Genomic DNA, 24,279 nt, shown 5'->3' on the forward strand with positions numbered 1-24,279 from the left:
GGGAGTTATCAGGATATTTTGATTCAACAGGTTGCAAAAATCAAATACAAATTCAAGCATTTGCAAGCATTGTATCCAAAATTCAAACCTTGAAAACACAACATAAAAATTCAAGCATTTTCAAGGATTTCAAGCACCCGTACAAACCCTGTAATTTGCTGAAGTCCTTATTGTTAATGTAATATATAAGTAATTGAACTTCAGAATGAATCAGGACAATGCTATAGTAATTCCAATGAAATATCACTTTGTTAGTGTTCAGGAGAAACCATGAAGCCAATCTTCAACCTGACTGTCGTTAGTCTATTTTCACTTCCTGCTACATCATATTATGTTGTTCAATTTCCTCTCATTAACTGCTCTGCCCTCGTACAACTACTGCTGTTCTTACAGTTGGTGTCATTCACCCGTCACATATGGATCTCCAGCTGGAGCATTCACTGAAAACAGTCTCCACAGTTTTGGGAGTATGTGACGTGGGTGTTAAGTACCTAGTCTAGCAAGTTATCATCATCATCACGACTCTACAAAAAGAACAGTGTCACTGCCCGATGTGAGCCGAGTGCAGATGTCAGAGTCCAGATGTCAGAGTGCAGATGTGAGCCGAGTGCAGATGTGAGCCGAGTGCAGATGTGAGCCGAGTGCAGATGTGAGCCGAGTGCAGATGTGATATTTGGTTGCTAACGTTAGCTCTAAACACCATTCCACTGACAGCCTTTGATGTGTTTGATGCTAACTTGTAGCCAGCAGTGAACCAACTTCGTTAAGTAGGTCCATTTCTACTGGGTTGACATTCCAGAAGTCTCTCATTAGCATCTTGGAGGCTACTTGTCGCAAAGTGACGCATGCTCGACTCACATCTGCACTCGACTCACATTGGGGAGTGACAACAGAATCATCAAGCAATAAAGTTTGATAAATGTATCATCAGTTTATGTTTTTGTTTGAGTTCTTGTTACATTGCTAACAAATTGGTTAGGAAACATTACGCAAAACTGTAGTCTAGACTAAACTAGAGGACACAAAAATCCAACCGGACCAAAGTATTTGCCCTTTTCCTTTCTTTCATTTTAATTCTACCGTGATCCCGGCAGAGTAAAACAATGAAAAATCAAAAGAGCCTTTATAACAAAACACAAACTATTCCAACCAGCCTCAAATCCAAAAACAAGAGATTCATCTCAGTCCCTGGTCACAGCGCATCCCAATCCAACGGTGTTAACAAAGCACAATTAAAGGCCACATAATTACAGTAGGCACTTCCACACAGCCAAAGCAGTAATGTTCTCTTCCAGGAATTCCAGGGCTGGGTGTGACTGTTGACTAAAAGTAGTCATGGATGTGCCTGGGTTACAAAGCAGTCCCTGTAATTACCAGCTCTGACATCCTCCGGGTTCTGGGTCAGGGTATGGGGTGCGTGACTTTTAATAAAACTCGCAAAGGACCAAATTACCCCAAAAGTAAGTTTCTTCACAAATGCTATCTAGTGTAACTATTACATTTTACTGATTGCTTACAAGAAGCGTGGCTCAGTTTTCACACAGATCATTTAACCAAAATATGACTCTTTATAATCATTGTTGTTGAACTATTTAAAAAGAGGACAAGACACAGCCATCTCAACTTATATATATACACACACACACACACACACACACATATAGATACATATATACATACATATATAATAAATACTAAATTCAGGATTGATGAGTGAATTAGAATTATAAATATTTTGCTTTTTTTTACTTTTGATTAATTGCATTATATCATTTTACAACTGACTGATGCGTCCTTCTTACATAATTCTAATAATTAATTGTGGCAGGTGTCCCCCCCCTGCATACCTTACAGTAAGACCTAAAAAGAGCTGCAACAATTAGTCAACTAATTGCTAAGTCGACAGACAAAAGAAAATCAAATATTTTGATAAGTAATTGTTTGATTAAAATATATTTTTGAAGCAAAACTTGGCAAACATCTGGCTCCCAGTTGTCAAATGTGAGGATTTCCTGCTTCAATCAGATTTCTATCATTGTAACACAGAATATGTTTAGGTTTTAGACTTGTTGGTTGGACAAAACAATATATTTGAAGACATGTGATGATTAATTTTTTGCTGTTTTCTGCTATTTTACAGACCATATGATTAAGTGATTATTCAAGTAAAAATAGTTTTTAAAATTCTTTATCTGTTAGCTCCTTTAGCTCTTAGCATGATATCACAGGGAGCAACCCCAAGATACAGCGAGTAAAAAATGCATACTAACATTAGATATGTTCTTGTCTGTTAAATATATACAGCTTTACATATTGGCAGCCACGCTTGGCTCCTGTGTGTGAGTGGCTAATAGCTGGCAACCAAAAGCTCCGTCGTGAATGGAAAGGAAACACCCACAAGGTACACGGTGGACAGTAACCCGATGTGGTCGCTAAAGAAAGTGATTGTTTTGGGAAAAATGAAGGCAAATCTGTGTATGGTAAGTGTATTGCATTTTAAGGTGATTTGTCAAAAGCAAAAACACAAGTATTTGTGTGTGTGTGTGTGTGTGTGTGTGTGTGTGTGTGTGTGTGTGTGTGTGTTCTCAGTACATGAGGGTATGGAGCTAATCATAGCAGAGATTAGACAGACATTAGCAGGAACTAGTCGTCACCGGGCTTCCTTAAGCCCTAAGCGCTGGGTCACACAAGTCAGACTGTCTGAATAACATGACCTCTCTGTTGTAGCTGGGCTCCTCTCATTTTGATTTACTCTGATCAAAAACACCCCTAAGCTCCTTGCTGCCCCTGTATACATCACGTGTAAGTAACATGGGCTGTATGTATAATGCTCCTCAACTGTATGTTGCAGGTTTTTGTTGTTATGCAATATATGCATTAGGAGGTAGAGCTGTGTATTCCCTTTGTAGACCAATTCCAGCATTGCACAAGCCACTTCACTTTAAAACATACATACAGAGAAACAATATCTGAACTTATTTAAAATAAGTCTGATAGATTGGAACTGAACAACAAAGCTCTAGCTCCAAGCTGCTGTGTATCAATCAACACTCACTGCCTCGGAACATCACTATATCATCTATTCCTTTTCCCCCTTACTCCTTTCTCTCCTTCACTCTTCCAATACCCATGTCAACCAATTTAAAAATGTTCTTATTCCATCATTTTATGACTTTTTCCTCACATCCAGTGATTCTGCAAATAGATGTCTGGCTAGTTTTATGGTTTAATAGTAAAACTGACCTTTGCAACACAGTTTACAATTGTGTTTGATGGAGTATGTCATGACGTGCAGGGACACGCACGGCAGCTGGTGAAACAAACCAGCAAATCTAGATGGAAGATGTTCTTTCGCTGTCCTCTGTAGTTAATGCTGAGAGAATTTTTTTTAAAGCATCAAAACTCAATTTATTAATTGCCACACACACATACACACACACGCACACACACGCAGTGGTTCCCTTCTCCCCTCACGTACTTTACTGTTTTCTTTCTTCTAAGAATAGCTTTCTAAAGACTGCCACAGGGCCTTTGTGAATGGTGCCACCCTGGTTGATATCAGAGTGATAAGTGTATTCAAGCTGTAGTTTCTTAGTTCATTTCTATAACTGGTCTGGTTCTGGAAACATTGTACCAAGTTAATCAATGGAACACTGTCTTAGTACCATACTCTAAAGACAAGCCAACACTTTATATCGCCCAAATCAATGTCTCAGTGTCTCTCTCTCTCTGTGTCTCAGTGTCTCTCTCTCTCTGTCTCTCTCTCTGTCTCTCTCTCTCTATATATAATAAAACCTATATTTTGTTAATGTGAACTAGCGGTTTTTCAGTTCCTCACTGATATTTGATGTTTTCAGTAGTGTGTTGGAACTATCTCTGCTATTATTGACCTGGAATGTGTCTGCTCTCTCCCGGCATGTTTGACATGAAGTAGCTTCAATGAATATAGAACGTGTTAAAACATTGATTTGGGCTATATAAAGTGTTGGCTTGTCTTTAGAGTATGGGACAAAGACAGTGTTCCATTGATTAACTTGTTACAATGTTTCATCTTTACACATACTATTTGCTACATTACATTAGCTAAAGCTAATATAGTTAGCCTAAAGAACCAAGCAGAAAGCTTCTACCAGCCAGGCTAAAGCTAATATACACTACCTGTCAAAAGTTTGGGGTCACTTACAAATTTCCATGCCACTCCATTATAGACATAATACCAGCTGATCTGAGTGGGGGGCTGATCTTTAATGTAATATCTACATTGCCCATTATCAGCAACCATTGATCCAATGTTCCAGAGGCACATTCTGTTCACTAATCTGATATCATTTTAAAAAACTAACTGAGAAAACACTGGAGAATCCTTTTTCAATTATGTAAGCACATAATGTAATTTGAAAACTGCTGACCGGGTTAAAAAAAACAATGCAAATGACCTCAGCTGGTATTCTGTCTATAATGGAGTGCAATGGAAATTTCTAAGTGACCCCAAACTTTTGACCGGTAGTGTAGTTAGCCTAAAGAAACAAGGGGTCTGTCTGTCCCAACTAACGATAGTTACGTAGGTAACTCCAGATTCTATGAGTATATTCTTTCCCGTCCTTGCGCCCAGCACATGCCTCAACTACGTCCGCATTTACTGTATATGTACACAGCGGACCCGTTGTTCGTCTCCCAAAACATCAGCTTTTTCTTCAACTAATGTTCTAGGAGCAGGCGGCCCGGACCTTAGGGGGCTACGCCTATATTCATAGAATCTGGAGTTACCTACGTAACTATCGTTCTATTTCGTATAGGCTTCGCCCTCTAAGGGCTACGTTATTGGGTTAGGGCGAAGCTGATGTAGTCAATGCCACCTGCGGCACAGGGCCCACAAGCCAAACATAGACCACATTTTCCCAACAACAATGTACAGAGGCTCAATCAGAGTCATTCTTCTGATAAAGCCTGCCATGCTAATGTTGTGGCCTGAAAAGTTCATGAGGCCCGCAATATGATGGCGGTAGTTCAATGAGTAATGGGAATTGTGCGTGATTGACCCTGCAAGGGATGCCCGAGGGAGGACCGTATGCGGGCGAAAAAAATCATGCATGCAACGGAGTGACATCATTATCTCCGTGCATGTAACATGATATGACAATGTATGACATTAAGAACTGCATCTCACAAAAATACTCCGAAAACAGGAGAGGTGAGACAGGTCGGCCGCCCATTTAAAAAACCTCGGGGTATACACTGCTTTGAGAGACAGCAGGTGACTGTGCGCCCACAGCAGGAGGCGTCTGGCTATTTCCAGCAGCTGGGCTGAGCGTATGTTGCCCTGGCGGTTTATGAACGCTGCTGCCGTGATGTTGCCTATCCGCACGACGACATGTCTCCCCATCACCACTGGGGTGAAGTGTTTCAACACCTTCAACACCATGGACAGCTCCAGGTAGTTTATGTGGGGGGGAGAGGGGGAAGCAGCCAGTCCCCTTCCACCACCTGTGACTCACACATCCCCCCCCAGCCAGTGAGGGACACGTCTGTGTACACCGTCACATATGACGCCACTATGCCCTGGAGAACCCCGGAAGACAGGGTCCGGGGATTCCTCCAGTAGCCTATGCCAGGTCTGACGGGAGGGAATGAGGGATGGACAGCATTCGCCATTTGTGGCGAATGTGATCGAGTCGTACATGCCTGGTTCACACTGTGAAGCATGGATGAGGAGGTGTGATGGTGGGGGGGTGCTTTGCTGGTGACAATGTTGGGGATTTAGTCAAAATTGAAGGCATCCACCAGCATGGCTAGCATAGCATCCTGCAGTGACATGCCATTCCATCAGGTATGCGTTTATTTGGACCATCATTTATTTTTCAACAGGACAATGACTCCAAACACCCCTCCAGGCTGTGTAAGGGCTATTTGACCAAGAAGGAGAGTGATGGAGTGCTGCGCCTCCACAGTCACCGGACCTGAACCCAATCCAGATGGTTTGGAGAGAGCTGGACCGCAGAGTGAAGGCAAAAGGGCCGACAGGTGCTGAGCATTCTGGGAACTCCTTCAAGACTGTTGGGAAACCATTTCCGGTTACTACCTATTGAAGCTTATCAAGAGAATGCCAAAAGTACAAAGCAGTAATCAAATCAAAGGGGGGCTTATTTCACACTTTATTGTTAAGTACATAATTCCATATGTGTTCATTCATAGTTCTGATGCCTTCAGTGATAATCTACAATTTAAATAGTCATGAAAATAACGGAAACGCATTGAATTAGAAGGTGGGTCCAAACATTTGGCCTGTACACACACACACACACACAGACACACAGACACACAGACACACACACACACACAGACACACACACACCCTTTAGTCAGCACAGATCACTGTTTATACATCCAAGTTAAACTTTATGGCGATCCTTTGTTAGCAAACAACATGATGCATAACCTCTACGCATTCCTGTAAAAACTGCAGAAAATACTTTAACCCAGCCCGTACTTGCTCACAAAAAGTCTTTTTTTCTTTGACTTGTCAAGTACAGTAAATGAATCTAGCATCAACCTTCAAGACAATCTTTTTAGTTTAATGGGTAATCTCTTCATCCAGGGGTTAACAAAAGAGAAAAAATCCTTCCAGTAAATCCCTGAAGACCTACTTTGTACTTTAATGATGTGCTTTCATCTCCTCAGACCATACAAAGCACCGGAAAAACATCCCCCATGCTGTTTGTTTGGGAGAGAGAGTGCGTTTGTTTCCCAGCGTGCACGGGCATGGCTCTTCTTTAGGTGAAGCCTATGAGTTATGAACTAGACAAAACACTCAAACCAGATTCCCAAAAAAACAAATGAGGGAAGTAAACATGGGAGAATGTAGCCCCCACCACCATGACTAAAAAACACACCACTTTCCCAGAGAAGGAAACAGGCTTTGAACTTGTTTTCCCTCCTAACAGTTTTATGAATGAGATCCAGCTGAAAGGATGTCCTTTATATTAACTCAATGAAAACAGGGCTCACATTTTTCCCTTCCGTCATTTATTGATCGGGTGAATGACCGGGTCTGGAAACAAATATGCCTCTGAATACAAAGATAACTCTCATGCCAGTACAGCAGAAGGCCTGTAAACAAGGCACCCATTCAAACAGATCCCAGATAAGATCAGTGAAACTTGATACAGGGCATTATAAGAAGAGACAAATGAAAATCATCATAATTTGGTCTTCTACTGTCAGAGTTGTGTTGGCTGTAGGGCTGTAACAATACACCAAACCCAGGGTTCCGTTTGGTTCATTTCACAATTAACCACGATTCAATACAAACCTCGATTTTTTTTTTATTATTTTTTTATTTTTTTATTTTTTTTTTGGGGGGGGGGGGGGGGTCTCAGTGAACGTAATACAACTTTTTTCTGCCACATGGCATCGTTTTGTCATTGACTACATACCAATTTGCAACACAGTTATGCAACAGATACAGTAGCTTATTTATTGATATCGACTGATTTCATCCCCCAGCCAGCTAGCAGCCATCCACTATCATTACAGCCCCCGGGACATATCCACGGTCTGCCAGCTAGCAGCCATCCACTATCATTACAGCCCTGGGACATATCCACGGTCTGCCAGCTAGCAGCCATCCACTATCATTACAGCCCCCGGGACAAATCCACGGTCTGCCAGCTAGCAACCATCCACTATCATTACACTCCCGAGGACACGTCCACAGTCAGCCCCCAGCCAGCTAGCAGCCATCCACTATCATTACAGCCCCGGGGACACATCCACAGTCAGCCCCCAGCCAGCTCCAACTTTAAAGATGTGGTAGCATTGGATCTGGACAGGTAGGATACATCTGGGAGCTGAGTGTTGCGATTTTGGTTTTATTTTCCTTATTGTTACAGCCCTAGTTCTCTGATACTGGTACTAAATCAAGCAAACAGACAAGATTCCAAGTATAGCAGCACCAGGCGTTGCTATTTTTACCGCTGTACGTTATTACTGACACACTGTCCAAGTATTGGCCTTCCTCTTTTTAATGAAGCCTGGTTTTACTACAACCAGACTTCTCCAATAAACTGCTTAATAAATAGTATGATAATGCAGTCTCTGCAGTGAGAGCAGTAGTGCTCAGGTTGTTTGAGATCAATGCTGTGTTAAGGCAGCAGCAGCAAATATTAGCCCATTTGCCCTGGCTGACACAGTGCCTCAGGAGCCCGGTTGACTGCTTATACATCTTTACAGGGTCAGTCTCAACTGCTTCTATATTTAGTCTACTCAAACTGACTTAACAAAACATGTCAACCTCTTGGATAGAAAGATGCCGACTGAACACAAACACATCAGTCAAGCCTAAAAGTGTCTCATCTGCCCAGTTGGTCAGGTTCTGGAGACATGGCCCCGGGGGACAAACTGCAACCATTAGCCTTTGGGGCAAGTGTGGTGAAATCATCTGGAATCCCATGTCTTTTTTCCTATAGATGCAACTAACTGTGCTGACAAGAGCAGGTAGATAGTGGCGCAGGGGTCTGTGTGCATGCATGTGTCTGTTGGGCTCTGAATATGGCACTAGTACTTGCAGTAGTGTTACCAGTGGTTTTAGTAGAAGCAGTGGTAGACTAAGCAGTACCAATAGTATCTAATCCACTTTATTTATATAGCACGGATTTAGCAAACACAAGGTTTCCAAATTGCAAAAAAAAAAAAGATAATGTAGAATAAATAGATAACACAATAAAAGTACTAGTAATAACTGTGAGACAAGATGGCCCAACAGTGGGAAAAACCTCCTTTAAAAAAATTGGGGCCGGACAGTATCATCCGGAGAACCTGAGGGCTTCAGATGACCCACAATGCCCTGCACAAACGCTGACACCGACAGGTGTCAAATGCACAAGGTGAAATAAGTGCTCTGGTAAAAGTGACTTTATCAATGAAGTAGTGGAGAACATTCTCACACTCAGCTGGAGAGGCCTCAACTACAGTCTGTGGTGCATTCAGAGCACAGTTGAAGACACTTTAGAAGTGTTTACAGTAGGCCTGCACAATATTGGAAAAATCTGACATTGTGATATTTTTCCCCCTGCGATATATATTGCGATATGAAAAAAGAAAAGAAATTTTTAAAAGATGACATAAATAGCTCGGTTTAGAAATAATAAATCATCTTGACTATTGCTGTGATTTTGTAGGGGAGTGCATCTACACAGATAAAAGATAAAAATGAAAAAGGATCTTTTCTAATGTAAACCATTCCTTGTTAAACTTTAATGCTTTACAAACCAAAGCAAGTAAGCTGTGACTAACGTTACTCTTCTGAAGTGATTTCGGAGGTAAATTAGATAGATATACTCATATCCATTATATTCATATAATAATCAATCCAGGCTAACGTGGTGACAGTGACTGCATGTGGCTTCCTCTAAATGTCAGGTTGTGGTCGACGAGCGGGGTTAGCTCGTTAGTTTGATAAATTGATCAGACCTGCACGTCACACACACTAGCAACACACTCTGTGTATCCAAGAACAGTTAAATCAGTGGAAATGACGTTAGACCAGACACAGACCTCTGTAGTAGAGTAGTGTTACTTTTCCAGCGTCGCGGCTCCGAACCGTAGCATTGTGGACACTGAATCAGATAAATTTACCGTTTATCAGACCCCAGATGAGACAAGAAGCTAATGTTAGCGACCGCTGCGGTGCCTCTGCCCCCCGCTACAGGAGACGCTGTATTAACGTAACTGTTTTAACGTAACTGTTTTAAAACCATTTTCCAGGTTAGTGGGGAACATGAGAAACGTAGCTAGTAATGTCCACTCAGCGTTTAGTTCTGTTGTTCAACTGGCTGTAAAAGGAGCCGTGAAAATCATTTCAAAATGTATTTGCTGGAAGGTTGGAAGGTAACGATTGGTAGCTAACATTGATAATAACAGTACAACCCCCCCCCCAACAAAATTAACAGGAAACACTGTTAGTAGCAGCAGCTTTCTCACTAGAACAGATGAGCTAAGGCATTTAGTTGGTGGTTTTTTTTTACTTTTTTATGTCCTTCACAGTCCCAACTCTCTGAAAAACATGTTTTAGTCTCAACAGAGTGGAGACAAAAAGATGGCCCTGGAATGTCTGTTACACTTGACCTCCTTACCACATACTGATTATATATATATATATATTATATATATATATATATATATATATATATATATATCATCATAACATTCAGATAAAATCCCAAACAGTACCTAGTCACACACACATTATAAATATCTTTCAAACAGACACACACCAAACTTAATAGAAATAGAAGTTATTTGTCAAAGCAACACAGCTGCTGGTTGTTGTTGAGTTGATGGCGCGGCAGGAGGAAAGACCTTCTCGCATGGGAAGACACAACTGTAGATAGGGCTTATGAGTCACTGGGTCACAATTCATATGATGAACTGCTTAATTATCTGTGATAATGTGTCTTAATGGATAAAACATTTTTTTCAGTGCTCTAATGCCCATTCATGTAAACACAGACAAGTGGGAAAGGAGAGGCCTAGTTTTTATTGTGGACTCTCTATAGTGTTTTCTTGCTAGAGTTCTGCTTCACCACCTGACCCCCCCCCCCCAACGTATTCCACCTCCTGGTTTCTTTTCCAGTACGCCCACACTTTGCCTCTCAAACTACCCACAAAGCAGGCCAGGCGTATGTGTGTATGACATATTTGCATCTCTGCCTGTGCTTAGAGTGTGCGATGGTGACAGTGAGTATGTGTGTGTCTATGTGTGTATGCGCATGCATGCTCTACGCCAGTCCTGCGACAGTTCCATATCACAGGACTGAAAACATCAACATGCTGAGTCTGCAGCAAGGCACCAGTCACCAAGGAAACAATTTAGCCAGACACACACACACACACACACACACACACACAGAGTCAGCCAAAACACTTTGTCTGAAATGCACCAGCAAAACAAGTCTTCCAAAACGCTGCAGTCGTAAACACAAAATCAAACGGAGGGTTCACACTCATGGTGCCTGAAGAAGTTTAATTAAACTCAGGAGCATTTACTCCTTTAATTCAGCATATGAAAACGTTTGAATTGAACTTGCATCAAACCAAATATAAGTGCCACACAACACCTGGATGTGTGAGCTTTTCCTACAGGTAACCACCCTAAAACACAAGTTTTTTGAAGTAAACAGTTGTTGACATTTGATCGTAAGTAATATATATGATATCTCTGTTTAGTTCTCTCTTTATCTTTCCTTAACTTGGATAAAAACCTGAGCTATATTACAGCAAAGATCTGCAGTCAAGTCAATCATGCAAAACAATATCCCTCTGCTTTTCTCCTTCCCCACAGCCAAAACACAACAGCTAAGGCAGTTAAAGTGACAGGTAGCAGGCCACAGCTGTAGGCACAGAGCCATTCATCACACTCCCAAATTCACATCTAAACAACTCCGGCCAAAGGCTAGACTGCCTGATCGGTATGCAATTCTGATCCCTGACAAGCTATCATGGTTGGCAGCCTACCTTTCTGGCAGTGATTGGAGTTCCAGCAGCGGTAGTTGTAGTTGTCGTTGAACATGGTCTTTCTGCACTGAGGGTTGTTCTCCATGATGCCTGGACAAACGTCGCTGCACTCCTTGGACTGCTTGTTGCCAGCGATGTAGTTGTTGAACTCTGCATCGAGGATGAGGGACCAGTCTACGGAGTCCAAGTAGCAGAGCTCGGGGTTCTTCTCAATGCGGATGGCACCACGGGTGATGTTTCTCAGGTTGTACAGCCCAATGTCCTTAAGGCTGGTCATCTCGAAGATCACGAGGGCGTAGTTGTAGAAGAGGTTGCGGCCGCGTATGACGGTGAGGTTGGGAAAGAGCGTGCTCAGACTGTCCAGGCCGGACACTCGGAACAGCAGCAGGTAGTCTGTGATCACCGTCAGCTTGGGGAAGCTGAGGGAGCGGAAGACTTCCTGGTTGATGTTGTTGCTGTTTTTGTCACCGATCAAGAGGATCTGCAAGTAGCCCTCCACCACGGTGCAGTTCTCTAGACGCCGGAATTCAGTAATGTCGTTCCCAATGTCGATGCTGGGACCACAGACTGTGGGAGGGAAACACAGGACAGGGAGAGGGGCTGTAATCCATTTCATACAACAGTCACGTTAATAGCCAACACCTCCTTTGATCTCTTCTAATATTTATTTATTTTCATTTCATGTGATGCTCTTTATAATACTAGTTACATCATCAATACAGTATATTAGGGCAGTGGCTTAAATCAAAATGTTCTTTTAAAGCTAAGCAGCAAAACAATTACACACAAACACATTCTTTCTAAATAACCTTGATAGATTTAATCATTCATTTACACATTAAATGTAAACATAAATGAAATAGTGATATTTATAAAGAGATTTGTTTCCCTTGAGAACTGGTTTCATTTCCAGTGTCATCTTAACATGGCGTGACAAAGTGAATACTCAAACTCAGGTTCATAAGTTTACATTGCTCTGCCATCAGGCTTTTATTGCTTTTGTGTCCACCTCATATGTTTTGAGTTTTATAATACAACAAGTACATGCATAGGTACTATTCTCCTATGAAAGACATCATCCATAAAAAATGTACACAGTCTCAGTTGATCAAATATAGTAGATGTGACAAAACTTTAACATAAAAGACAAAATGAATTTAGTACTTTGAATGTGTACCATGTTCACTATGTTATTTCAGCTTATTAGTTATTATTACCAAAGTATTGGCTTGATGAAAAGTCACCAGTTATAACAATTCATCCATGAATCTCTGTACTAAATACGGTGTGAAGACATTTCACTCAAAATCAAAGATGTTGACCTCATGGTGGCCCCGACAGGAAAAGTCAGGGAGTCAACAAAGTCAGTAATATTTATCCTCTGGGGACTATGAATGTAGGAAATCTTGGAAATCTAGAACCATGCTCCTAGCATGGATTAAAAAGAGCAGTTGTAAGTGCAGTGTAGCACCCCCTACCTAAATCTTATGTTTACATTTGTGTATAACCATGAGTAGAACTTTTGATAAGTACTGTCAGTAGATCCTGATTCTATTTAGACAAACAAAAAATACTTTGAACCAGAACAAAGTAGAAAGCAAGTACAAAGTGAAAGTATAAAAAGGCCCTGCTCTGGATCCAAAGCTGCTACAGCGCCAGCATGGCCATCTTTCATTGGGAACCTGCAGACTCTTTGCATTTTACACTTTTACTTCCTCCTGTGTGCTATGCTCTAAACCAGGGGGGGGGGCAATTCATTTTTACCGGGGGCCGCATGAGCAACCCGAGCCCTGCTGGAGGGCCACATCGACAATATTTCAAATTAAATTTTGCTCAATATTATTTTTGATATACCGTAAGATAAATAATAATAATTATAATTTCATTTAACCTAACTTAACTTTTTACAAAAGCAGATTGCTTTTGATGGTTTTATTTAAACTCTTAATCCTTAAATATTTATATTAGGCATGTGAAATTAAAATTAAATTGAAATAAGAAAACAAAAACAATCATTGAATTGCTGATTGAAACTGCATCTCTGGGGGTGTGACGTTTGGTAAAAAGTCCTAGTTGGGTCTGCAGTTTTACCATCAACCATCAGCCAGATTCCCGTATTTCTCCTCGTGCTTCGTCGTGTGGCGGCGATTCAGATTATAATATATATAATATATATATATATATATATATATTATATATATATAATATATATATATATATTATAATCTTTAAACACAGCAACCTGTGCACCACAGATTAAGCACACGGCTTTACCTTTAATTTCTGTTAAGAAATACTTGGCAGTCCATGTCTTGTTGAAAACACGCATTCATCATCAACTTTTCTTTTTTTAGCGTGAGCGGACATCTCGCGGGGGGGGGGGGGGGGGGGGTAACCGGGCATCACTCGTCGCTGTGCACCTTCCCTCACAGGTTACGCACGGACATACGTCCATAAATGACACTTTTCAAAATAAAAGCAGGACAGTTGTATTGCACGCACGACATAGATGTTTTTTAAAATGTATTTTGTAACTTGTGATTGCCGCTGTTCACCTTCACTCACAATCACGCACGCGCATACGTCCACACGGATGTAATACAAATAACGCTTTTCAAAACAAAAGCAGCACAGTTGTATTGCACACACGACATAGATGTTTTTTAAATTTATTTTGTAATTTATGATTGGCCTCACGCGGGCCGGACAGGGACGCACAAAGGACCGGATGTGGCCCGCGGGCCGTAAGATGCCCAGGTCTGCTCTAAACAATGCTTGGCCTGAAGCCCTTTAGAAGCACCCCCAGAAATCATCACACATCACTGTGAGGAGGATTTAGACTTGAAAAGCTGCAAGTCACACCAACAGCTACCAGGCTGTCACTGGAGCTAAAGCAATGTGCCGCCTGCCATGCATATTCCCGCCCTTTAATCAATGTAGAAGCTAAAAAAATAAGTTGCAGTATAATATGTCATAAACCTGTCATAATTCATGCACTGTATTGTTTTTAAGTAGGCAATCAAATACACCGTATGCATTATCAAAGTTTAAAGAGTAGAAAGACAAGTTCAAGAGTAGTGTTCAAACTGATGATGATTAATGTCTCAATGCAGAATATTATAAGACAGTGTTGCTGATACCAAAATCCTTAGCTCCCCAAAATGTAACGTTTCTTCAGGATTACGACACGGCTACTGAGGTGGAACAATGTTTCTTTCCAAAAAGACACATTCTGGTTGGCAATAGAAATTATTCTATTCTAATATTTATTATTATCACATCATCCAGGCACACCCATGTCACCATTTTATATTTTCAAAACCACTGTTCTGATTTTAACGTTAAAAATCAGTAATAGTTTATTATTAAATCAGAATATTAAAAAAAAGAATAGAACATTTTTTGCTGTAGTCAACAACAAACAAACTCATGTCTGACAGTGTTTCCTCCTCAAATAATTTGTTGTTCACGATGAACAAATCGGGATGGTTTAGTTGTGCAGCAGGTCAAACCAGCGTCTCCTGCGTAAAATCCTGATGTCATAGCAGTCCTTTTTTCATCTTTTATATTGTAATTGCGGTTGTATAATTGTATTTTGAAGTTGTACCAGAATAGCTTTACATGGCTTCATTTTGTAAAAAATCCATATTTTTGTTGTGCTGCAGATCCTGTTTTCACTCTGTGTGTTTAGGTCTCTGTTTTAGCTCCAGAGTGAGACATCTTACTTGTTTTAGCTTCAAAGTGAGACATCTTACTTCTGTTCCATCTTTGTTGGGAGTTGCACATGTTCAGTACCTAGGTAAGGACTACTAGCCAGTCAGAAGCAGAGTATGAGGGCCCTGACAGTACCTAGGTAAGGACTACTAGCCAGTCAGAAGCAGAGTATGAGGGTCCTGACAGTACCTAGATAAGGACTACTAGCCAGTCAGAAGCAGAGTATGAGGCCCTGACAGTACCTAGGTAAGGACTACTAGCCAGTCAGGAGCAGAGTATGAGGCCCTGACAGTACCTAGGTAAGGACTACTAGCCAGTCAGAAGCAGAGTATGAGGGTCCTGACAGTACCTAGGTAAGGACTACTAGCCAGTCAGAAGCTGAGTATGAGGGCGTGCTATGCTAGCAGCTAGGTGAGCATCATAACGTCTGTCTCTGAAGTAAAGGCTGGACTACAGTCATGTTTGGAGCGGTTTGTGAACTGTGTTTTCTGTCAGAGATGGTAAGTCCCTTTGGGGGGGGGGGGGGGAGACTTTGGGCTTTTTCACTTTGTAAACCTATAATGTATATAAATAATAATAAATATACATATAAAAGGTCTTGAGCTTGAACTGTACACAAGAAAGATAAATAACACAATAAAGGAAAGGGAAAAAACACTTAAAAGCATAATATGAGCATTTTAACTCTAATTGGGTCATAATGTGTATTTAAGGCTTGGTATCGTTAGTAGTCATGTTTCCATTAATACATTTTTATGCACATTTTGTAAAATATCGCAGTAGAAAATGTTATTGAAACAGCAAAATTAAAAAAATAAGTCCTTAAATTTGCCAAAACCTTTTAACGCTCGCTTGAAGTGTTTTTTTGCCTTTTTGTAATCTACAACGTAACGTCAACTTGTGACCAAACCTGCTGCTAGAGTGGAAAATCTACTTTTTTGTCCACCAGCCACAGTGGCTCGTAGATTCTCAATTGTATCAGCCACTTTTTCTGGAATTCAAATTTATAAAAGAAAGGGCACTTGCATATTTTCAATTGCTTCAGTACATTATTTTGTATTATTAATACATAGTTTATTAATATAAGCAAATAAACGTGATGTGAAGAAGCCTTTATTGCCCCACTCTGCTCCTGGGGTCCCATCTTTGCCAGCTGTAGGGCTTCGACAGGAAGTACAGTGCATGGACTGGTCGTCTGTAAGGTAGGCGATAGGGTCGTGCCGATGGACGATATCATATCATCGCCCCCATCGTGATGCCGTGCACCCCACCCTGTCAGACACGCTAATCCTAGTGGACGGGAAACTGACTACTGTGTCGGTCTTAAACTAGCAAAGACAATTGGGGCTGGCTTTGCGCTGTGCTGCCCCTTAAGTGGAAGCTACTTCCCCCCCCTTACGTGCAACCTATTTGTAGTGATAGTTCCCCTCTCTCTCCCTGTCAGTATAGTAGCTCGCTCTACCTGGACTAGTCACATTTCAGCAGCGGTAAGATCCTGCTCCGCACTCGGCTTGGACACAGCGCTCTCCAGCAAGAGAGGAAAAGCATTGACGTGGAATGCTATCACTCTAGCCTGTAACTTCACATTGGACTAACCTTGTGGACACTACTGTGTGCGTGCATCAATAAGTAAGTCTGATGACGATGTAATGTAGGATTTATGAATCTACGTTAGCAACAGGAGGGATGCAAGAGTTATGTTTCTGTTTATTGAATGCGTTATACAGCGCAAATATAACCCAGTATGTAGTTTAGGCTGAATCCCATTTCTCTGTCTTACCCCTACCTATTGGCCCTTGAAACCAAGGGGTAGTGGTAGGGGTGAAAACATCCCCTATGAAATGGGACACCCCTTGGTTACATCACCATGCAGAATTGATAACAAACTTCCAAGATGGCGTCTCTGTCTGTCGACTGTGTGGGTTTTGACAACAGTGTCATATGCATTTATATATTTATATATTTTATAGTTATTTTATGTTCACTTTGGTGGTGCAGAGGCAGATGTTCTCATCTGTGTAGTACTTAGGTCTGTTTGCAATACATATGTGTATACACATGTATCATGTGTACATACATATACACCCTGTCTACACGGTGTGTTGTATATCTGTTTCAGTCATCACCGTTTTGAATGTCATTGATGTTCACAAAAACATTTTGTTAACAAAAATCTGTCTTTATTGCTGATAAATTGAACATAACAGGCAAAAACGTTCCATAAAATTATGTTACAGAACCATTTTCAACTATTAGAACCATAACTAACATGTCACACACATAAAAAGCCTTCATATGTTTAAAAAAAATGTGTAAAAATACACACAAGACCACAAACAAACAAATTAACTCCAGCTGTTCTGATATTCCAGACCAGTCTGAAGCCTGTTGGCCAGTACCCCCCCCCCCCCCCTCACATTTCATCAGTGTCCCGTATCAAAACCAACAACAATATACAAGTGCATGTACAATGAACAGGAATTAATTACAAATGATTACAATAATACAGTACCAATGCAGTAATGAATGGGTACAACATGAACACAGGATTTAGGAAATTTCTGCTTGTTTTCAGCCCCAAACTGATACAGGACGGTATATATAGTATAAAGAGGACCAGCTGCTGTGTCCTCCTGTGTGATACAGGACAGTATAGTAGTTTATACTATATATACCGTCCTGTATCACACAGGAGGACACAGGAGGACACAGCAGCTGGTCCTCTTTATACTATATATACCGTCCTGTATCACACAGGAGGACACAGGAGGACACAGCAGCTGGTCCTCTTTATACTATATATACCGTCCTGTATCACACAGGAGGACACAGGAGGACACAGCAGCTGGTCCACTTTGGGGCTGAAAACGAGCAGAAGTTTCCTAAATCATGTGTTCATGTTGTACCCATTCATTATTGCATTGGTTCTGTCATGCACTTGTATATTGTTGTTGGTTTTGATACAGGACACTGATAAAATGTGAGGGGGGGGGGGGGGGGGGGTACTGGCCAACAGGCATCAGACTGGTCTGGAATATCAGAACTGCTGTAGTTAATTTGGTTTTTTTGTGCTCTTGTGTGTTTTTTAGTTTTACACATTTGAAGCCTTTTTATGTGTGTGACATGTAAGTTAGGGTTCTTATAGTTGATAATGGTTTTGTAACATAACTTTATGTAATGGTTTTGCCTGTTATGTTTAATTTATTGGGCAATAAAGACAGATTTTTGTTAACAAAATGTTTTTCTGAACATCAATGAAATTCAAAATGGTGATAACTGAAACAGATATACAACACATTATGTGTGTGTGTATACACATATGTATTGCAAACAGACCTAAGTACTACACAGATGAGAACATCTGCCTCTGCACCACCAAAGTGAACATAAAATAACTATAAAATACATAAAAATATAAATGCATATGAAACTGTTGTCAAAACCCACTCAATTGACAGAGACGTGGAAGTTTGTGATCAATACTGTATGGAGATGTCACCAAGTGGTGTCCCGTTTCATAGGGGGGGGGGGTTTCACCCCTAGCCCTTACCCCTTCAAGGGCCTAGGGTTAAGGTTAAGGGGTAGGGGTAAGATGGAGAAATGGGATTCAGCCATAGTCACCCGCCACTTTGAAAAAGTATCCGCCATGGTGGTGGCGGGTGCTAATTTCCCACCCTGACTTCTGCATTCTTAAAAGTATTCATATTTACATTAAAGCAGTTACAATAATGTTATTTTTATTTCACATGAACACACAATAAAGTTTAGCTTCTCAGACTCTACAGTAAATGAGTTTTGAGTCCCATTTCATTATACATATACAGCATATACATTCGATATTTTGAGGTGACGGTGGGACCCCTGTTAAAAACGGCCATGCCTGTTTGTCATTCAACTTTTATTTAACCCCCTTCCTGTGAAGCTAGCATGACATAGTTGGTACCAATGGATTCCTCAGGTCTTATAGTTGATACAAAGATCTTGGATTTTATGAATCGATTTGGATCATTCAAAGGAAATTTGATTTAAATCAGAATATTGAGTATTTTAAACCAAGCTTTAGTTCATTTTTAATCAACTGGATGTAAACACCTTGAAATTAAAACTCCTTACAGTCCATGCTACATTTTAGACCCAGTGTGCTTAGGACATTAAAATCCAGCAACGGCATCACATCGTAAAAAGAAGACAAAGTGGCCTCCCTACATTATCCAATATCAATGCCGACTCACAAATATGCCACTTTGCTAGAACTTGTACACTCCCTGATCCTTTTCAAGAACATCAATAAATACTTATAGAAAGAAGCAACATACACAAACAGACAAAAAGAAAAGATCTACACACAAGAAAGTTGAGCCCATTTGTGCAATAAAGTTAGTAAACTAGTGAAAACAAGTTTAAGTTTGTCCTATAATTCTTCTCCCAGTAAACTCTACAGACAGCAAATATACCCCATGTACAAACTCTCCTAAGGTTGACCTCTTTCAACCACACTTGTGACACACATTTCAAAGCACACTGGAGCTGGGACTTGTAGTGTACCAGTGCCCAGCTGAACTATGATAACGTTGCCACAAATCAATCACCTTTCTTTGCATTTGGGGATAATTTGGTTCTTATGTAAAATTGAGGGTTAAGAAGTGTAGTCTTTTCAGCCAAAACTGCTGAGACTAAGTCTTCTCTGGAGAGGACGTGAGGGCCTCTGCTGAGCCATTATAAAATGCATTTAGTGTGATTTAAGGAACACTGGTATGGCTGTTATGTCATTCTCTATAATCTGTTAGTCAGTGCACACCGTCAGCAGCATTTAGTGAGCTGCATACCTGTTAATACAATCCCAACACCCAGGCCTGTAAAAAGACCCACTGCCGAGTGGTGTTACATCCCCACAGCCTTGACGCTTCACCCTCTGTGGCCTCACTACAACGCCAGCATGGCCATCTTTCACTGCAAACTGCTCCTGACCCCGCTCATGAAGATACTAAACAAAAGTTTCTGATCAAAATGTACACGTTGTTTTCAGCTATGTGGAAATGCAGATAGCAGGTGTAGAGGCTTAATAACTCCCCCTCCCTCTCCTCTCACACTGACACATTTTAAACAGCTGAGCCCACAAGCCTATCTCTGCAGCTTTGATGAGCCTCCAGATCACATATTTACTTTCGATAACCTTTTCCCATCTGGCTGCAGCCCCCAGACTTTCCGCAGACAATCAGAGGAAATCCACTAGGCTGTGGTTAACCAGGTTCAGCTCTGTTGCTGCAGACACAGCCTTTCAGATGAACCAAACAAGTATTGTCTGTCAAGTAGGATCTTTTTTGCTTCCCAGCGCATTTCTTCTAACCTTGCCTCTCATGCGGAAAGGTATTTATTAATATGTTTCCCCCTCGGGCCATCTGTCACTATGCAGGATGGGAAGTCAACAGACTTGCTGCTTGCAGTCTCGAGGCAGTGTGAGAAGCACCAGCCTAGAGGGCGTATTGCTAACTATTTCTTCTCATGGGAATTCTACCAGCTGCTCTTTAGTCCCACCTGATACAGCAAACCAGCAGGAATAACTAGAGTCTAGCCATACAAGGAACCTTTCCACAGCTCCACAGCAGAGCAAGAGCTAAAGTAAGATTTTGATGGGAGAACTTCTCTGCTTCTCCCAGGTCCATCCTGTAACCACTGGGGCTAACACTAAACCCCATGACACTCACTTCACAAGCTCCTCACTCTTTCCAATCAACAGAACTTAGTCTGTTTTGCTTGCGAATGTACTTTGGCTTGTTCTATTTTAAAACCCAGACCCTGGTTCAGGCTGTAGAACCACAACCAACCAACTGCTGTTGCTTGTTTCCTATGTGATGACACGTCTGATCTATTAGATCTACACAACTGAAAAGTCAAGGTAGTAACAACAGACTTATGTTTGCACACAGTGTGCAGCACTTTGTCTCACTTCAGTGTAAAAATAATAAATCCCATTTTTGGAATATAGAGGAAGACGAGCCCAACTAAACTTAGTAGCGTCCGTTTTTATTTCTACTTGCCGTTTTGTGTTTGGTTGATTTCTAACTCCCCACAATGTGACTCAGAGATGACAGTGGGCTGTATATAGAGCTCGATGGACTTTCTCCATTGGCTGAGTCATGGTAATGTATGTACAAACACACTTAAAGCTGACTCATTGTCTATGGTGTGTTTAAAACCAAGTTACAATATTACAACTAAACTGTATACAATTTATAACTGTATTGGCAAAAAACAGGTTAACTACACTTATTTGCATTACTAACACAACGTTAAATATTAAATGTTTACCCCACTCAGACTAAATAAAAAGTCCTACATACAGGAACGTTGCAAATCTTTCATTAACCTATAGCCACATAACTGAATGGTGATATGCTGTATTTCTATTAACTATACATGCATCTTTCTGGTATTTTCCCCATAAATGTAAAATGTAAATTGCCACACAAACACCTTGTTGTCTCTGTCTCTCTGTCCAGTGTGTCCTATGTATAGGCAATGGTGTAGTAAAGCGCGGTGTCTCGTGTCTTCTGAGCAGGAGGAGCTCGACTTACCCTCTGCGGTGGCGGGCCGGAGGCAGGACGACAGACCCAGCATCAGACCCCAAAACAAGGTCAAGCGGCTCCATTGCGTTCCAGACCTCATTCCTGGATGTGTAAATCCTCCCAAATCCTGTAAAGAAATGTAGCTAGAGGGGAGGAAACTTGGGCAAACCCTGCTCAGAATTATTGAAACGCTTTTAAATCTCCAGTCAGCCCCTTTTAGCAGTTAGCCAGCTAATGGAGCTAATAGGCTAGCAGGGTAGCTTTCTCTCGTTTCCTAATGGAAGTCCAATTCTGCTCCAAAATCACCAACGTATTCCTCTGGCTACAAATGTATTCATAGTTCTGTTTTATTCCTGCACAATGCAACTAATGCGGTTAAACTAGCGGCAGGGACTCCTCTGTAATCCGCATCTTCACACTCCATACCTGGAGGAAAACCACTGACCGTCGGGAGGCAGATAACGGATCAACCTCCCCCCCCCCCCTTAGACCGCCGATGGGCAGAGGCTGTCTGGGACATACAGGAACATGTTAAAGCAAAGCACAGCCTCCTGGTGGGGACGACACCACGTTGGTTTCGATATATATTCCAGGATAACATGTAGTTTCAGACCGCAGCCTCCTCCTCCTCCTCCTCCCTCAGACGCGCATCATGCGCACACACACACACACACCGCGTTGTGTTGGTAGGAGTAATTCAGGAGTATCGGTGGATAATAGAGGGTTTGACCTAATTGCTCCGAGTCAAGTCAAGTCCTTTGGTTATCTGTCGGCCTCCGTCGACAGCTAGCTGGACGGGTAGCGTGCTTCGCCCCTTCTTTAACCCTCTGATGGCCGCAGCTCCGTGGACACACACGGTCTCCGTCGCCCAGGCTGCAGTCTGTCGTGTTCGCTGTAAACACGGCGCCCTGCGCACAGATCGTCTCTGGCTCAGCAGATGGATCCCTCGAGCTTCTACCCGCGTTGCAGGCTGTGAAAGGGGGCGTCGCTCTCACGGCAGTTTAGTGGAGAGATGGAACCATAGTGACTGCTCTGGTCCTCACAAGGAGGTCAGTTTAATCCACCTCGGTGTGTTTTAGTGTCGTTAACACAGTACATTTTACTCTATATTACCAAGAGGACACCGCATACCATAACTTTATCATTTACATCAAAAGACCATTTCACAACAACCACTTTCCTTGTTCATTCACACCGTACACGAGGCAGGGGTTACCAACTGGACCGTCATTAGTCCTTCAGTAGCCTACAAATGGACTAATGCATTCGTGTGCAGCGTCCACGTCACCATAACAGATAAGAAAATGTGGACAGAGTGAGACCTCAGAACCTTCCTAGTCCTCTGTGGTCACCGACTCGGTGGGAAGGATACCCGGGCCCGAAGATCCAGGATCCGGGTTGTTTTGCTGCTCATGAATACCAGAAGAGAGCGGCGGGCTGCCTATGAAGGCCGGGTCTGTCTGCACCACCTGGAAGTCCAGGTTGGAATCCACGCTGTCACAGCCGAGTCTTTATGCACGTGAATCCTTTTATAAGCCATAAGTCATTCATACATGCTTACAAATATCACTTGGGTCTTAATATTCACACATCATTGTGCTTTTCGGGGGCTTGTTCCTGTGTTATGTCTGCTTAATCTTAATCTAGACGTAAAATCATTTGTGGCCAAGGTTGTTTTACATTAAGTGAGATAGAATAAGGTTTTGTACTTTGTTCAGCAAAGCCTACTAGGCCTAGCCCATATTTCATCTAACAAATAAAATCACAAATCATTGTATTGTTCATAAGCCCCTTGCCTTGTAATATCAGGCTGTAATCACAAATAGAAGATGGATGGGTAAAACTCCAAATTTAACATTTTAATTTTACTTTGCTGACATGGTTCAAAATATGAATGATGTTGTCTTTCAATATGTTGTTGTGGGAGTTTGCAGTAGAGGAGCTCAACAGGGATTTCAACTACTAACCTAAAAAGACAAAAAAAGTCATACTGTAGTCTTGTAAGCTAAAAATAATGGGAAAGAGTGTCACCCCTCATTTGTGGGAATTTCAAAATAACTTATCTCACCAAGGTCCTGTTGAAATGCTCTTTTGAGGTCCGAGGCCCAGTCTGAGGACGTGGAGCTCCAGCAGCTTGCGATGCTGTGAGACAAGCAGACGGTAAACAGCAGTGTCCATAGAAGAGCCCCTGACAGTTTTGATTATTCCTCTAATTACAGGCCGCTTTCATCACAGCAGAGCACAGAGGCATTATTTGAGCCACGCATTACCTCAGTTCTGGCAGACAGCACTCAACATCCGTCACAATCCAACAATTAGCACTGAGAGAAAAGAAAATGCACATTAAAAATGAAGTAAATATCAGTGGCCACCCAAGAGTCCAAATACAGTGAGTCACCCTCTAACAAGTGCTCACTGTACCAACATGACCTCCCTGTGCCAGAGAATGTTGTGCCTGTCAACTTGCATTTGTTAAGTCCCTATTAAA

The 24,279-nt window shown here is 41.6% G+C and overlaps 1 protein-coding gene across 1 annotated transcript in view; it reads right to left on the reverse strand.

The window, feature by feature from the left end:
• The window catches only part of igf1rb (insulin-like growth factor 1b receptor), a 58,109-nt gene extending 35,518 nt beyond the window's left edge, over positions 1-22,591 (reverse strand). Inside the window, 2 exon segments of the mRNA XM_032523416.1 lie at positions 11,512-12,078; positions 21,801-22,591. Coding sequence (XP_032379307.1) covers positions 11,512-12,078; positions 21,801-21,891 — 658 coding nt within the window. The 5' untranslated portion in view covers positions 21,892-22,591.
• Positions 22,592-24,279: the final 1,688 nt, after the last annotated feature.

Source organism: Etheostoma spectabile, chromosome 1 (genome assembly GCF_008692095.1).
Source record: "Etheostoma spectabile isolate EspeVRDwgs_2016 chromosome 1, UIUC_Espe_1.0, whole genome shotgun sequence".
NCBI classification, from domain to species: domain Eukaryota; kingdom Metazoa; phylum Chordata; class Actinopteri; order Perciformes; family Percidae; genus Etheostoma; species Etheostoma spectabile.